The 17,783-nt window shown below is 38.2% G+C and overlaps 1 protein-coding gene across 3 annotated transcripts in view; it reads right to left on the bottom strand.

Moving 5' to 3' along the window:
- PTPRK (protein tyrosine phosphatase receptor type K) overlaps nt 1–17,783 on the bottom strand; it is a 416,967-nt gene that overhangs the window by 11,016 nt on the left and 388,168 nt on the right. For 2 of the 3 annotated variants that reach the window (XM_050893026.1, XM_050893027.1), the window contains exons 16-23: nt 11,683–11,867; nt 9,828–9,915; nt 8,951–9,027; nt 6,264–6,300; nt 4,434–4,531; nt 3,596–3,712; nt 2,682–2,836; nt 1,427–1,562 (exon numbers count right to left, since the gene is read on the bottom strand). In XM_050893026.1, coding sequence (XP_050748983.1) covers nt 1,427–1,562; nt 2,682–2,836; nt 3,596–3,712; nt 4,434–4,531; nt 6,264–6,300; nt 8,951–9,027; nt 9,828–9,915; nt 11,683–11,867 — 893 coding nt within the window. Of the gene's footprint in view, nt 1–1,426; nt 1,563–2,681; nt 2,837–3,595; nt 3,713–4,433; nt 4,532–6,263; nt 6,301–8,738; nt 8,757–8,950; nt 9,028–9,827; nt 9,916–11,682; nt 11,868–13,037; nt 13,050–16,082; nt 16,119–17,783 lie in introns of all 3 variants that reach the window. The other variant, XM_050893028.1, reaches the window with a different exon arrangement.

Genomic DNA, 17,783 nt, shown 5'->3' with positions numbered 1-17,783 from the left:
ACCAATTGTCTGATAGCTGGCTCTAGGCCAGTAAGAAATTCAAGTGTGTCCCAACAGGAACAGCATTTCTTCCTGTTTTTTTTCCTGACTTGCCTTGAGATATCCTGAGTCCTAGACAACTGCATTACTATTTCAGTCAGGCCTCCTGTCAATTTTTACACAACGCCTATTATATTTACTCACCCTGAGCGTAATAGATGTAAATCATGTCTATACAGCAAAGTGCGAGAACTGTGCCAGCCTCACCTAGCTATTGTGGACACCGATGAGGTTATTAACAGTACAAACTTTAACATGTGCCCGTAACAAAAGCACATGTCCAGGGTCCATGGTCGTATTCTGGCTCTACAGCCTGTGCTGCCTTACCACATAGCTATGGAGCTATTACCATCACTGTTGTCTAGATGACCATCACAAGAACTTGCTGCAATTACAGCTTTATTTTGCTGTGTAAGTATGAACCTCTGAGAGAAGATGAGAGGTAAGAGGCAAAAGGAGAGAAAGAGAAAGGAACAGCTGTAGGGATGTTAATTCACATGCAAGAGCAGATTAAACTGGGATGGTTGAAGCAGTCACACTGAAACACTCCACCCCACGCACTTCCCCAAGGTTAATGGCCCTGTAGCAGGGGTGGTTGATCGGGAACATTTATTTGTTCAACTGCCACAGGTTGCAGCATGGAATAAAAGCTGCACCAAATTACATTGATATGCCTGGCTGCCAACTGCAGAGATTTGCACATGGTCACAGGTGAAATAACTTCTTAGGTAGATGTCCACTTAGAGGACAGGAGAGAGAAGTGGCAAACCACTTCAGGTAACCTACCTTAATATAAATCAATAACCTATGTTTCTGTGGAAGCTCAATGATACTCAGGTGGCAGAATGGGAGCTGTTATAGCTTCATCACTAAGGCAATTGTTTTACTGTGGAGTTGCTGAAGGCATGATGAAAGACAAAAAGGGTAGAAAAGGAAAAAGGCTTGGCAATGAGGTTAATAAAGCAAATAAAAACAGAGTTGAAAAAGGAAAGTGAAATTCACATAAAGTTCCACAGGTAAGTTCAATTATGGATTGATTGGAGATAGTCTAAAACCCGTGGCAACCTGATGAAATTCCAACTTTGGGTTCCTGGAATTGGTAATACCAGAGCTGGAGAGAGACGTGCCAGACAGGCCTACAGTAGAGTTTTCCCTAAAAAATCCTCCTTGCTTTCCTTTTGTTACAAAGTTAGGCAGGCACTTGTTTGTGTGAAGTCTGAAAGAGCTGGCACCATCCTGGCTCTGGGTGCTGTTTGCATTGAGCAATGCTGTGCAATGGAGATAACCCCTCAACAGGGCCACTGCCGGCTCTTTTCAGAGTAACAGTGAAATTCTGACCTAATATGTTTCAGAAAGCATCAGGTGCTTTGAAGGTAAACTGCCGTACCTCTGTCTGTACCATGTTGATGCGACGGGACCGTAAGGCTTTGACACAGTTGTAGATATCCACAACACCTTCTCTTTCTGCCATATCTAACATGATATCAATCACAATATAACAACCTGTCCGTCCAGCACCAGCACTAAAAAGAATCAGTAAATACTGTTAGGAATAGCCCCGTGAGAACACATACAAACTTTATAAACCCATTACTGAGAGCATTTTTATAAAGTCATTCAGTTCTTTCATCACAACCACTATCTAATTTTTATCTTCTCTCCTGTTCATAATGTCATTTAAATCTTTTGATGTGCCCAAAACAACTTTTTTCCATCAGATTTGATCCACTAAGTAACAGCAAAAAAAAAAAAAAAAAAAAAAAAATTGTTTCCTCCTTTTATCACCCAGATCAATACTTAAAGTAAAAAAGAAAAGTTAGCTAAACTGAAATCTGGAGGATGATTAAGCTTATGCTCTTCAAAATATGACAGATCTTTTTTTTATTTAAGAAGACTAAGGATGATTTTTAAGTGATATATTACAATAAGAAACTCAAGTGTATGTTTTACCAGCCAAGCTTTAAGCTGGTTCAGGCAGCATATTTAACAGTATCCAGAAGAATCTCTCTTGATTTATTTTGATTTTATATAAAGCTACGGACAGTTTTTGCACAGTGAATTCTTAAAATCTGTAAAGGCTGAGTAACTTTATCTATAGAATGTAATTAAACATTTCATGGTGCTGAAAGAAAATTCTATTTGTCAAAGGACTGTGTCCCAACAACACAAACCTTGCAAAACTTGCACAGGAAAAACAACATTCTGTATTTGTTGCCATTAACCTCATTCCATCTTCCTTCATCTACTTGTTTACTTTCATTTAAATTAATAATCTGTTCAGACGTTATCTGCAACATCAAGCTATCAAAACAGCTGTATCTACACTTATTCTTGAATGCTGTCACAAAATTGTTGCAGGCTACCTAAAATGATAGCCTGAAGTATCATATGATTTAGCTGGTGCAGCTCTTGCAGGAAAAAGAAAATCTCTGGCTATTCTATTTAGGAAAAGTGTACTAGAATCTGGTTATTTCCAAACATTGCTGTAGACAGCCAAATCCTACTGCAGTGTGAATTAGGCAATTCAAAAAGGGAACAACAAAAACAAAACACTTCAAAATGATGGATGCTTCACAAGAGACTACTGTAAATAATCACATACACAGCTGTGGAAAAAATCAATCTACCTCTTCTGTACACACCTGCAATGGACAACAATAGGCCCTGCACTAGGAGGGTTAGATAATTTGACTCTCCGTATAAAGGAAAGCAGGCCTGTGGCATTGTAAGGAACTCCATGGTCTGGCCAGCCAGTGAAATGAAACTGTTTGACTTCACGGATTTCATTGTAGCCCCTCTGTAAAAGGGAAGGGGAAAAAAAAAAAAAAGTTTATGAAATTCAAAGTATTTCATAGACTAGATATTTTCTGACTCAAATAATGATAACACACACTGATAGAATCTACGTGCTGTTTTCATCATTTCACCAACTATTTAAAGCAAAGACCATACGAAGCTTAGAGATGTCATTTTTTTTTCATTTTGAAGTTCGTAATTTTTACTGTTGCCATTAAGTATGCTAGTTTTGCCTCATTAGATTTTTTTTTATAGACTTAGATGCAATTCGCATCGATTTTCAGAAGTTCTGCTAATTAAGACAATGGCACGCTACATTTACAGGGAAGTATAATGATTTACCAGAAGACCACAACTGTATCACATATATTGTATTCACAGAGTTTGTTCTTTGATTAAGTGAGATTGACTCAGCAGCATTCAGGTCAGAGTGAATGGAGATGAATGAGAGGCATGACTCATAACCCGGTACTTGAGCTCAGCTCAGAAGTGTGGCTACAGAGAAGAGGTGACTGTCAGAGAGGGGAGGCTAGCAGTCAACATTTCTGGGGAAATTCGAAATCCCACAGTGAGACGTGTGTTCGGATAGCACTGATGCAATGCATTACTCCCATGGTGAGGTAAGGCTGCCTACACTGTGGACCTGCTAACCAGACAGAGGGATTTGGTATTGTACAGGAACACGCGCAAGCATAGCCTCCTCCATACTCCTTGCTACCAGGGAAGAGTATTTTGCCGAGCCCTTTCAAAATGTGCTCACCCTTCCCAGAGTGAAGGTCCTGACGACGTACTCTGCAAGGGGCTCCATCTCTACACAAGTCACTTTGAAGTCCCCATAAACTTCTGTGTCGTCAGGCCAGTACTTGTAACACTTGACCTAAATACAAAATGGGAACGCATTTTACATCAAAGGAAAATAAAAGCTTGAGGATATGTTACTGCATGTATGGCATTACATCACATTTATTTCCAAAATGACTATGCACTCATGTGGCTTGTCATGGCTAATGGCTGTTCTGTCAAGTTAAGCGCTAGCTACAAGGAGTTTCTGCTGCTTTACACAGCTATACTTAGATGCCAAATTCATTTCTAAATGAGCATTTATATTTTTTTTAGTGCTGAGCCATGGAATACATTTCCACTTATGTTACACTGGGATGCATCTCATATCAGTAATCGAACTGTTGCAAGTAATCTCAGATACTTTATATTACTTCCTGAGGGATGTGTTACTGCTAAACTGTAAATAATTTGCTGATTTCCAGCCACTGCTATAGAAGGACATTCGCTCACTAGTCCACTTACTCTGCTCATTTGAGTGACAATATACAAATCTATTTTGCTGAAATATGAATTTTGGATTCAGACAATTTTTCACTACTCATGAAAGCAACACAGCATCAGTCTTCTTCAGAAGTTAGCTTTGGTTTTACACAATACCGTAACTGCAACAATGTCTGGACTCTCCCCCTTCCCCTCCTCTCAGGATGCAGGGTTGTCCTTCACAAGACTCTTCCACATTCTGCTGATAGTGTGTCTTGTCAGCAGGTTTTTCTTTAGGCTTGTAGCATTACAAGAAAAACAAAACAAAAACTTACTCTCCCAACTTCCACTAAATTTGTGACCATCACAACACAAGCTGATTGCTCCTGCCATATCATTCTCCAAAAGTCATACACAGTCTCATGAACTGGACCTGTAAGAAAAAATTCCAGGTAATACTCTGCAAAAAAAATAACAGTCAAAGCAAACGCTAAAAATAAAATCCAGTGCTTTTCAGAGCTGATACACATGAACACACTTGCTCAAAGATGAAAGCTTCGTGAAACCACATCATCATTCCATCATGCCAGTTTCCAGACTATATTGTTATTTCTAACCAATGCTGAATCTTCTCAGTTTAACTGAATTACCACTTGAAAGAAATTAATACCAGGTGTTTCACATAGCAAAATGCCAGAAGTTGCTTGAAAACTACAAGGACACAGCAATGTGTGACTACATCTATAGTTACATTTCTAGGTTTGTTTTACATGTGTTAAATATAAAGTGTTGAGTGTGAGTTTCTTCAGATGTTCACCGAGGAGATGCCCACACCGGAGTGAAGTATCAGTCAGAAGGGCCCGTGGTACAGAACCTGTGCACTTACCATCTAGCTCCCAGCAAAGTGCGCAAGCATGAGTAGGCGCTGAGCCACAAACTTCCCACTGAAGGGTATTTAAACTAACTTAACTACTTTTCTGTGAAGCAAATGAGGAGCACTTGTTTAAAGCTTTGCCTCCTACTCTGTTGCAGAGATAAGACACGTTCAGTTGAGTGACAAAGGCTTCTACCCTGTTACAATCATCTCAGAAACAGCTCCCTGACCACAGTTCAGCAGTAGTATAAATATTACTGTATATAACACACATCTGAAGACTCAACCATATCCCTTCATATGCTAGACCGAAGGCTGCATACTAAAGCAGCAATAAATTTTTGTGTCCTTTACACACTATTATGTGCAATGATTTACATAGTAAAACAGAAATAAAATACAAATGTAGACTTAACTGCCATAGAGAGACCTATTTAGACAGCACTTACACAAAAATAAAAAAAATGTGAACAGAAATTTGAGCATTCTGCTCTAAAACAAGCCTTTAGCTTGTCTTTCCTGTGTGCAGCTACAATCAACCCAGGGCACAAACAACAGGATATTTCCAGCCAGCTACCTGATTATACTCACAGATAGAATAATGACACATCTAAATCTAATTATTTTTACTTTAATTCATAGCCTCTGACATTTCAATGCAATCTTAGACTAATCTATTTGTTTTTCCTCATTGTGAGGAGTTTTATCAGAAATAGAAAATTAATAATTTCTATAGAAATTCAATTTTTTCCTCTAACTCCCCTTTTTATTAGCAGGTTGTTATATGATAAAGATTTCCCTCACTTCTTCCTACAAAGAGGCTTTGTCCCTCTCTGGCCTTACTTTACTCAGATTTTCTGAGATAGCGTTTAATTTATCATTACTATCTTCACTGTCTGCATCCTGGACTAAATCCTAGACAGTAAAAGAATACATTGTAATATGGAAAGAAAAATGCCTCAAGGCAGATTGAAACTGTTCTCTTCTCTGTCCACGTGCCTCTTTTCTCTATTCATCTTCATAATTGGAAATCATGGTAGTAGCTTCTGACTTTATCAGCTGAATTTATCACTGAAAGAGTTGCTCAATAGCTAATTAACATGATAAATTAGTGCAATTTTTGCATTTATTCACATTCCACCTGAACATGCTATGTTAATTTACCATAACACAAGATGAGAACTCACAATGTTGGATATGCTTTATTATCATCTACTTCCATTTTACCAGAACACTGCTGGACACTACAGACAACACTTGTTTGGTTTGATTAATGCTGGCAGATTCTTACCTTGGGTTGCAATGTAGTGACTTGGTCTCTGATATCCCTAAAACAGCAATACAAGTTGGTTTCAGTACCATATTACTAACAGAGAGGGTAAAATAAAAGCATAAGGGTACTACAGAATTCTTATCTCTAGACAATATTTTCAGAACAAACCAACATTTAAGAGCAGCATGAAGCTCAAAACCTAAAAAAAAGTGTTAATACTGAAAAGGTTCAAATGACAACAGATAAAATGGAAATAAGAACATCTGACTTGAACAGACATTGTAGTGTACTGGGAAGGAGTATTCTAGACGGGTCCCTTGGGCCTAAGAATTAGTCCTCTACTGACATTATGTACCCAGTTGAATACATTGGGGCGTTTATTTATAATTTAGTAAAAATTGTCTTTGCCACCAGATTATCTCAATACTTGATCTGTGTTCCCAATTTATCCAATATGAAGAAATACACACCTTTTGTCTTCTTCTAAATAGAGAATTACTGAAAGGCACAGAGGTATGTACTCGAGCCATAACTAACAGGGACAGAGCTGGACACTGTGGTGTGTGCACAGAATCAAGGTCCTACTGCAGTGGAATCTTCTGCAAAATATTTTGCGCTACTGCACAAAGTGTGCATCAGTTATACTGGACATGATACACACAAGTATATACACATACATATATATATAGATAGATAACCCTACACGACTAAGCCTTTCCAGTTAGCTGGGTCTATGCCAATGCTAGCGGTACTGTACAACATCAATCATCTGCATACAAAATACAAGACAAAGAGCTGCTGCTTTTGAGGAAATAATTCAGAATATATTTTGACCGGTGCCAGCAACATTAGCTACAAAGAGGAAGGAAACTTTATTATTGCTGGTGAGAAGACAATACAGAATTTCACAATGTGCAAATGTTAAAGAAATAACTCCAATTATTTTCTAGGTTACAGTTTTATTAGGCCACTTGATTCAAGTATTGTGTTACAGGGGAGCACGAGTCCTTGGATTCTTGGTATTCACAAGATGCTACTAAAGTGAAGGATTTCAATGTACCCAAGGAGTTTATATTGTTTTCCACAGACTGCTTCATTATCCTGTCTAGAGTGAGAGCACCTTCCTCTGGGGCTTATGAAAAAACTTCTGAGTATCTTACTCTTGGCTTTACATGAGACCAAGATTGCATCAAATGATGCAAATGCCTAAAAAGTTTCTCCTGGAGTCCTTAATATCAAGCCCAAACTTCAAATTATGAAAGTGGAACCTGTGCTACACTGTTTTACACTCAGTAATGCTTTCCAGAAGAAGGTAAAAGTGTCACTTTAAAATTGCAAAGTGCCAGTTTTAGCTTGTAGCTTTCCTGTCTGGTTATAATGAGATTCAATTTACTCCTAAATAAGAGAAACAACATCCTCAAGGAACTGGAATTATTACAAATCTGGGAGAGTTTTCTTGTTTAAGGCCCCAGGCAAAATATCACAGGCCTAACACTTCACAGAGATTGCCATGTTAAAATATCAAAATAAAAAGACAGCAATACAGCTGGGGCTAAATCTTTATATCCTGGAAAGTCAAGAGGTTCTTAAATAATTTATCAACTAACAGCGGACAGGAAAAATTAGTAAGGTGCAATTATAAAGAAAAGTAACCAAAGCCATGTATTTTAAAAACACTTGTACTAGCTATTCCAGTATCTTTCAAATTACTTTGGAATTACTTTGAATACAACAACTTGTTTCTTCCTAAGGCGTTAATTAGATAAGTTATATTTTGTTAATCAAAACACCTGGCAGAATTTGTTCAAATTTCCTGTTTGTATAAGGTTTTTTTAAATTTATAATTTAATTTGTATTTTAATCAAAGTATGGAATTTCAAACTTTAGAGGTTTTCTGCAGAGAGGAAATTTCTACTACGTTAAAATATTTATATATATCTATATATGTTTGTGTATATACTTTGTAACACCTAAATTAGCACCTTAAGACAAACGTCAGCTAAATATTGTTTGTCTAAATCGTTGTTAAAACCAACCAACCAACCAAAAAAACCCCCCACAAAAGGCCATCATCCCTCCCTTTTTGCCAAACATATATTACGGCTACTTCACAGGTACATTTTCAGACGACTACAGTACAGCATACTATCCAGCTTCTCACATATAAATGGGAAGGGGAAAAGAAAAGCTAGTGGCCAAAATCATCATAAAAAAAAGTGAACAGCGAATTCTCTTTAACAGACAGGTTCACCTGAGTTATCTAACAATATCTAATAATATTCGGAGCTATGTTAAAAGGCTAAACTATCCTTTCAAAACAGGTACAAAAAATATTCACACAAAAGGAAATTTTTTAAAGGAACAGATGAGATAAATTAGATGAGGCATGCATAGTTATCGACTGATAAAAATAGAAGAGGAAAGTAATTAATAACAATATCTATATTAAATATTTACAATAGGATGCCGTTATTCACATAAAGTGGTACTTACATCCCTGTACAGCCAAATCTACAGCCCAAACCAAAGTCAGATGTGAAAGAAAGCACAACAATGTCAGTGAGTACTAGGACGTAGAACAAGGGAAGTGTACATTTTGTTCTTAATAAAAGAAAGCTTTCAATAAATTTGTAGGCATAACATGCAATAGTTTCACATAGAGAAGCTCGCAAATTGAGAGGGAGAAAGCTGTGCAATCCACTCACATCTATGTAGTTGGCATTAATGTAATCTGAAGATGGATCATCTTCAACAGGTTGCAAAATCACCCTGGAGTGGTCATCTGTAAAAACCAAGCGGTTACAGTGCCTTTTTGAAGTGTGATTTTTAAGTAAGATATTATGGTAAGTCATCTAGAAAACCAAAATCAGCTGGCATAAGCACCTCACAATTTACAATCCTTAAATAGTAAGTGTTTACACGGAATTACAAAGAACCATTTTGTCTGAGGTCTCCAATTACTTCAAAAACACTCACTAAACTTCATTAAGTGTAGCTGAAAGGTATCACACTGTTACACGTGTTTACAAAGACACAAAGAAACCAGGTTACTTGCTCAAAGTCCCTTTCAACATCAGCTCCACTGATGGTAATCTAGAAAACCAAAAATCCTGATTACTGTTTCCTTACTTCCGTCCCCAGCCTGCTTAAGTTCATGTTGAGACATTAAAAAAAATAAGGAAGTCACAACATAGGGGTTAGCAATGCACCTGGGATTTGATGAAGAGGTAACTCTACCAGTTCATGGACTTCTCCCGTAGCTTCATTCCTGCGTGTTCAATTGCATTTGTAAAACAATAACAAATTGTGAATTAACAGAATTAACATCCAAATGAGTGCTACCTTGTCGCTGTTGTATGCTTACCACAGCTTGCACAACAGAGATGCAAATACGAAATTCAGCCTGAGTTATAAAACGAAGAAAGTTGAACTGTGAAGGACAAAAAAAATGCTGGAAGAGGCACTGTCCTCCTTCTCCACTTGGGGTATTAAGCAGCTATGTCACTTGTAAAGAAAGAGAGAACACAGCACGAGTAACACACGACTATGGCTACTGCTCAAACCAAGCACACTGATACTCACATGCTATAATGTTTCCATAGCGGTTCTTTGTTCTGTTTTGATCCTTCTTAGCGACATCCCAAGAAGCTGACTGCCCCTCAAAGAAACTCTATAAATAAAAATGTTCCGAAAGAAAACATTCTGACCATTAATTTATCTCCAAAAATAACAGTTTAAAAGAACTGCCCTACCATAAAGTAAGCTCAGCTTTGCTCGTCCGCTTTGGTCACCCAGGCGGTACCATGGTACAGAAATATATCTAGAGAAGAAGGGAGGCTCTCTCCCTCTGACTGCTACAGGTCAATGGGCAAGTCACTGAGGGACTCCAGAGGGATTTCAAATCCTGGAATCGCTGGAAGGCTAAACTTGCTCAGACATCCTTGCTATGGAGGAAAAACAGTAAGCTGAGAAAGCACAGGGAGACCGATCACCCTTCTTACAAGACACCATAATATACAGCCTGTTCACTACAGCATTACATTGCTTTCCTCATATTGCTTAGTAAAACAGCTTTTCTTCCTACAGAGCCATCAGGAAGTCTCCTTTGCCAATGTTCATTGTTCATGTTGTTTTTCCTCATATCCCTCCCTCTAGCCACTAGCAAAATTATTCTACATTTTTGAACTCTTCTTAAGAGTTTGATCTCTCAGTAGTGATAGAAGCAGCTTTTATTCCTCCTCGGCTTTTTCTTCATTGCCCGTAGATATTTTACAGCTGTTGCAGGTCTATGCTATTTCCTTCCGGATGTTCTCTTATCCTGATCTGGGTAAATTACCTCCAGAAATTACACAGTAGCCACGGAAACAAAACTTTAAAGCACACTCAGAAGCCCAAGCCAGGGCAAAGATGTCCTGTATGGTAATAGAAGAAGTAGCAGGTAGGAAAACACCTGATGTGGCATCAGGGACCACCCTCCCCCCCCAGCAGTGGCTGATACTTGGGCTTAGCCCTGAAGTTAGGCAGAGCATAACGAAGCGTATTTAAGTAAAAGAGAGGAAAAGAGAATAATATTCTTTTAAAAACCACAAATTTATTTATTCCAGTTCTTATGTTACAGTAGAGACAGCTGCAGAAAGAAGAGAAGGTTGAAAACTGAGTCAGAAGAGATTACTTACTCAGAGAAAACTCATTTAAACCCAGCTGTATTGCGAGCAACCTCGGCAGTACCATTCCCATCCTTACTGTGTGTCCTGCCTGATATTCTAATCCCAAAGAATCACAACAGATTCAGAGATCAGAAGCGAAATGAATCTGTACTCATCTTCTACCTCCAGTGCTGGGAATTTTTTGCTTCCATTTTAACATCAAAGTTGTAAGTAGACATGCTCAGGCAGGTCTAATTAGAACTTCAAGATGTTACTACCCTCGGCACGTCTTTACTGCTTCTCAGCTGGAGTGTAGTCCCAGTACTGCCCTACTGAGGTGCTATAATAAATCATGACAGTGCTTCCAGCCAGTGCTTCTTGTAAAACCAGCCAGGTTAAATCTTTACTTTAACCTAATCCAGGAGATCTGCACTGAAGATGGCTCAGAAAGCTCACATAACTAATTACAGCATTTCAACTAAAAAGCAGCAACAAAAGGGTGGCAACTTCTTACAGTATGACGAAAAGATTCAGCAGGGCATGTCTTCTTATACCCTAAGGAACACACATAGTTTTTTTTCCAGGCACTTGTAAAGGCTCAAACCATTGGACTCCATTCACTATTTCACTTTTGGGTTACATGTATAGGAATCTTATGCCTGCTTATCTTTATCTGTTTTTCACTTAAACCCATGACATTTAGTTGCATCCTTTTGCAATGCAATGCAAACAAAAGGCTGCCCCTTTCACAGGGATTCTTCCTAGCAAAAACCCACCACTGAAGATCTCACCTCATACTCCTCTTTAAATCCATAGCTGTCAGAGGTCTTCATTAGGTTAATATGCTGCAGGAGATCAGCCACCCTGATGGCAGGGTGCAGCTGCCCAGTCTGGTATGGGGATTCTGTGCCTTCACAGAGGTAACGAGGGACATCCAGGAGCCGGCTGGACTCTGCTGTCGCACTGTGATTTTCATCTGTATTCACAAGAAATCAATGCATTAGGTACCCATGGGGCAATAACACCTGCTGCTATACATATCAACATCTGTTTTCAACCTCTTCCTTCAAAAACATGTCTAATTTCTGAGAACACAAAGCACTTACTCTCCAGCACATAAATACTGTGAAGTACATAAAGGAATTTAACTGCAAACACATACAAAAGTTTGCAATCCTTCATCCTGCAATAAAGATGTCTGAAGGGCATTTTATTTGAAGCTACAAAACTTTATGACATTAATGTACTTGGGAACTCCAGCCTCTATATCCCAAAGTAACTTTTTTAATGGCTAATATGTATCAACAGCAATACTACACCTTAAACAATAAATTAGAATAACTCTGTAGTGGTATCAGCACATCATTTGTCTAAAGCCAACAAACAGTAAATTGAGATCCCAGTAAAAAAGAGAAGCAATTATGCTACCGCTTCACAACACCACCTCCATTTGGGAAGATGAATCAGCACTTCAGAGTGGTCATTTTAACTCAGGTCTTTTAGTAGAGAAATGAAACTGTTGAGTGTGCTGATTTCAGCCACAGTTTTTGCTCTGTATAAACAAAGAAGTATCCTTTCATGCCCTATGCTACAGCAATCCTCATATCAAAACCAAATGTCAAAGCTGCATCTTGTCACAATCCCTTCTGTGAAATAGTTTTTGGGTTTTGGTTTTGTTTTTTTTTTTTTTTTAAATTAGCAATCAGCAGTTCAAATGAATTTACAGAGAAGAAAAATCCTAACTGAAACCTTTCTGGAAAGTAGCTACTGAAATGAGAAGTGGGTAGCCGACCCCTCCTACACTTCCTTGAAATCAGTTTACCATTTTCCTTGCAAAGGATCCATATTAGGAAGTAAAACACTCCAGGAAAAAAATGAACACCCCAAGGGTTGGATTTTCTACAATTCCACCAAAATGCAAACCCCGTTAATGCCTTCTGAAATGAGATCTCCTAGTAAGAAACCTGATTCTTTGAACAGCCACATAAGTTGCTAATTTCAGTACATTTATGCCTCACTAGACTGCCTAATAATGTGAGTGACATGCAGCAGTCACTTTTTATTGTAGTGTTACCCATATTAAATCATACACATTTCAAACCACCTCAGGATTTGTAGTTCTCCCCATTCCTTGCAGTACACTTACCAGTAATAGGCACTTTAACCCATTGAAGCAGCAAAAAACAATGAGTGAACAGAACATAAGAAATTTATTTCAGGACTATATTAGAAAATGACTAAAAGAAAATGACATTAAAAGTTGTTAAAGCTTCACAATAGGCAACAATGAAAGCCGTTTTAAAAATATAAGGGCCACATTATTATGCCATCAATGTAATGATAGGGACTTGAGAAAAGCAAAATTGTCATACTAACTTAGTGCTAATGTACACAGAATGGAGAGTAGCATTAATAACCCATACATGAAGAAAAAGAAACCTAGTACAGCTACAAAATAATAAGAGCTTCATATAAAACAACATGTTCTATAATTTAGAGCCCATAAAATTTTGCTCATCTCTAAATAAAACAGAGGAAAACTTTTGTGATGCTGGGCCAAGCAAGGGCTACATGGAGATGCAGTAGGCCAAATGATCTAGTTCCAAAGGAACAAGCTTACAGGTACCCACCCCCTTCTACATGGTGTGCCCAAAAGCTTGTCTACTTCTCTCCACTATTTCAGTCCATGCAATGAAAAATATTACCTCTTCCAACTAGCATTGCTTTGCTTATACCAGGAGACTATCATGCTCAAAACACCATTACCAGTAGATGGAAATGCAGACAGGAGCTATTAAACTGTTCTTCAATTAATCCCTTGTCCTCGCTGTTCACAGCTGCCTGTGTCTGTGTGTGCCACAATGTAGTGGCAACACATTGACCTTTGGAATATGCTTATAGCCTAAATGAGCTATTAGGAATAGCTTGACAAGTATCACTAGATAGTATCTATGTAGCTTGTAAGTGTCTGACATAAAGCTAAAAGATACAAGACGATCTTAGAAGAATTTTAGGAAAAGACTCATTTTCTATGACTACAAGTCCATTGACCTAACTTTGGGAAGTATTCAGAATTACTGAGCCTACCTCTTTGCTCTTTCAGGCAACGGTGCTATTTCACCACCCCTCATAAACTTCTTAAACCACCTGATTAGGTTTCCTTGGGCCCAAAGTGGAAGGCTCCAGCATCTAACTGCTCTGATGGTTATAACCTTTCTAAGACACTACTGTAGTCAAGAGAATGGCATTTACAACATTATGAAAAGGAAATGGGCAGAATATGACTTGATAAATCTCCCACATGGTGAGTAGACTCAGCTTGACAAAGACCAAAGACTACTCACAAATAGCGATTTGCTGTCACTCTCAAAGGACTCTACATCAAGATCTGCAAAGGCTCCTTCTGGGTATACTTTCTATCAGTATTTTTACCCACAACTTGCATAATGGGACAGAAAATACCCTGACAGTATGGGCAGAGGGCACTGAGGGGTAAGGCACCACAAGCACTTTGCAAGTACAGGATCAGATTTCAAAGTTATCTTGATTATTTGGGAGACAATGCAAAAATCAACAAGGGGAATTAAACAGTGAATGCAATGTACTGTGTGCAGGAAAGGGAAGTCAAACATGTAACTACAAAATGGAGTAATGGAGTGGGTAACAATAACAGGGATTTCAGCAGGTAACTCAATGCAAGTCAGCAACACAAGCGCGATAAAAAGGGCAAAATACAGTTCCGGCAGCAGGAACACTACAAGTAGGGCATGGGGGTACCTATTCCACTCAGCTCAGCATTGAGACTTCTAAGAACTGTACCTGATTTGGGGCACCACAATTTAAAAATTCGACCTACGAGTTGGAAAGTGTTCAGAGGAAAAGAATGATAAGTTTAGAAAACATCAGGTACAAGACAAGGAGTGAAAGAACTGGGTTTAACTCAACTAGAAGAGAGACAATTGAGGACACGTGAGCCTTTCAATAGGTAAAAGACTGTTTTAAAAGGACAGGAGTGTGTCAGTTCTCCGTATTTTCTATGAGTCTCTCAGAAGGAAATGGCCCAATCCACAGCAATGAAGATTTAGTCTAGATTAGTCTAGTTAGGAAAAACTAGGAGTGAGCAGTAATAATATTCAGTAGTAACACACAGTTAGTAGTAACTAATACTCAGAAAATTGAGCTTTGGGTCCCAAATAATACTCATATGGATCTGAATTTTATTTCTGTTTAGGAGGAGTGAGGCACTGGAACATGCCACTGCAAGAGCAGAATTCTCTTCACTACAGATTTTAAAAACACAATAGACAATCAATTGCCAAAAAGAGTCTATATTATACATATAATGTCCCATCTCAAAACAAGAGGGATTAAATTGCCTCCAGTTCCCTTTAAGCTTTACTTCTAGGAATCTAATTTTCAACTTTTGTTTATATTCATGTCCACTTCCTGATATTTGTCTTTTATCCTAAAATAACCTCAGCAACTGACTGAAACTCAATATTGCACATTGTGTTTATCAAACCAAGCACTTGGGTACAAATTATACTTTTATCTTTATATTTTTAAAAAATACTCTAAAACATGCATTCAGTATTAGATGTGACATACAAATAAGCAGCCTGGCCACTCCCAACATCTATTCTTCTTTTTAAAGTAAGTACAAAGTTGAAAAACTTACTAGTTAAGGTCAATTGAAATACGTAATTAATATAGGTATACAGGAATATTTGTAGAGAACCTACAAAGTTGTTGTTTCTTCTTGGATATTACAGAGGTTTTTCCCTTTTCTATTTTTCTTTTCATTCTTGTTAGTTAGAAAATCAAGCTTTGGGTGCCAAATAATGCTAATATGGATCTGAATTTTATTTTCACTTATCTCTTAATAGAGTTCTAGTTTCACACGTCAGTTCATTGGAACTCCGTTTGAATGCTCTGGGGAGAAAAGTTTTAGTATTTTCCATTTACCTATTTCCTCATTTATTCTTCAGTTAGCACTGACTAGGAATAACTTCTTAATGAGAACATAAAATAATTTTTATTCTAAAAGCAGTGTCAGTTTAATTCTGAGTGTAGAGGTATTTTCTGACAACAGCACAGCTATCTTTTACATAAAACAAGCTGTTTCAACATTCAACCATGCAAGGAGATGAAACTCATGCAGGAATGGATAATGAAGGACTAGGGTCCTCACCTAACACAGCTGTCGGCACAAGTGGATCATTGGGCACTGTAGGAAAACAAAGCTCATGAAGAAATACATTACCCTCAATTTGTGTATTTTTAAAAATAAAAACAATATTCTTCAGAGTATAACCAACTGACAACTAAACCCCATTGATTTTGTTACAACAGAAAACCAGAATGAACACACAGTTCCAGAAAGCATCCTGAATAAAAAAGGAATGAAAGGCAGTGATTTTGGACTTCAGAAATGTAATGATAAAGGCAAAGAGATTCTTACTGAAATGAAATAAAGAAGACATTACATGCAATTTAGTTTTTGAAAGGGCTCCTCCTTCACTATTGTTCTTTTGCTTCACAATAAAGGCTCACTTTCATAGAACCAACTCCTTTCCTTTTAAACCCATTCTCTCATGTAATACTTGAATAGCTCATCTCAAAATAAAATGGTATTTCTTTAAAGTCTTCCAGGTAATTTAAAAAAATTATATACATATTTACAGTTAATAGCTTTTTTTATGTGCAATGCCAAAGATACTGCTCTTAATGAGTATAGGAAAATCACAGATACACAGATGCAGATGTTTGAATAAAATTCATAGAATTTTATCATTCGTTATCACAACTAGAAGCGTGCAGAGACAAATGCGCTGTTTCGGACAGAAATGGTGGAATCCAGAATTTGGTTTTGTTCCAATCTGGAACAAAAATTCAAAATATGAACAGCTCTGTGACAAAATTGAACTCCAGTTCTCAAACAATCTGCCTAAAAGTTTGTCGCATAGCAGGAAACCCCGGAAGCTTGGAAGGTTCTTTGCCTCAGCACAGACGGTGGTCAGGAGAACTGAATCCTCCAACACCCAAAAAATCACATACCTAGGGCACCGGAAAACAGTGATGCCAAACTTCTTTGCCAACCAACCAGGACAGCTGTGGTGGCTGGGGCTCATGGGCTCTTGGCGTCACGTTAGTCCATCTAGAAGGCTGCCCAAGTGCCTAGCAGCCCTGGCACACTAATAGCCATGTAGCTTCCTGATGAATACTTTCCCTGGGATCCACCATAACTTAGTCCAAATCGAACTGTCTTTGCAAACCTGCCTCCACAAATTTCAATGCCAATAAGACATCAAACTTGGGAGAATTTTCAAACAGTTCCAGCCAAAACTGTGCAGAAAACCTCACAGGCTGATACTAAACTCCCATTTATAATTGGTTATGAGACATTTAAAATGTTAGCACTCTGCAGTTTGGTAAGCTTCAATAAACTGAGCAATAAACCCTCCTCCAAAATCCATTTCCCTTACAACAATCAGGAAAGAAGTTAAGAGCCTTAAGGGATGTATTTCGCTCAAGCATGGTAAGCAGTATGGGAGCCAAGAGAAGGGAAATGGAGTGCCATTCCCAAAAGATGGCAATTCAGAAGCAGCTCAGGCTGCTCAGATCTGTTTAAAGCCAAGCCACAAGTCCACGTGGCCGTGAGAAGGTAAGGTTCCTGCCAGCTGCATGGCAGAATTGTGTCCCTTTGGTAACTTACACACTAGTTTTGAGGTATTCAGAGTCTGCCAGTGGAGTATCTTGCTTTTGTGCAGGGCGTAGTGCAGATGCTGGGAGGCAGGCGTGCTGGACAGCGGTAGCTATAACCCAGACACTTAACAGTCAGAAACCCAAACTGCCAAACTTTGTCAAAACCAGACAGTTGGCAAGTCTACAA

This window comes from Gymnogyps californianus, chromosome 3, assembly GCF_018139145.2.
Source record: "Gymnogyps californianus isolate 813 chromosome 3, ASM1813914v2, whole genome shotgun sequence".
Classification (NCBI taxonomy): Eukaryota; Metazoa; Chordata; class Aves; order Accipitriformes; family Cathartidae; genus Gymnogyps; species Gymnogyps californianus.
This window is presented reverse-complemented; position numbering and strand designations above follow the sequence as displayed.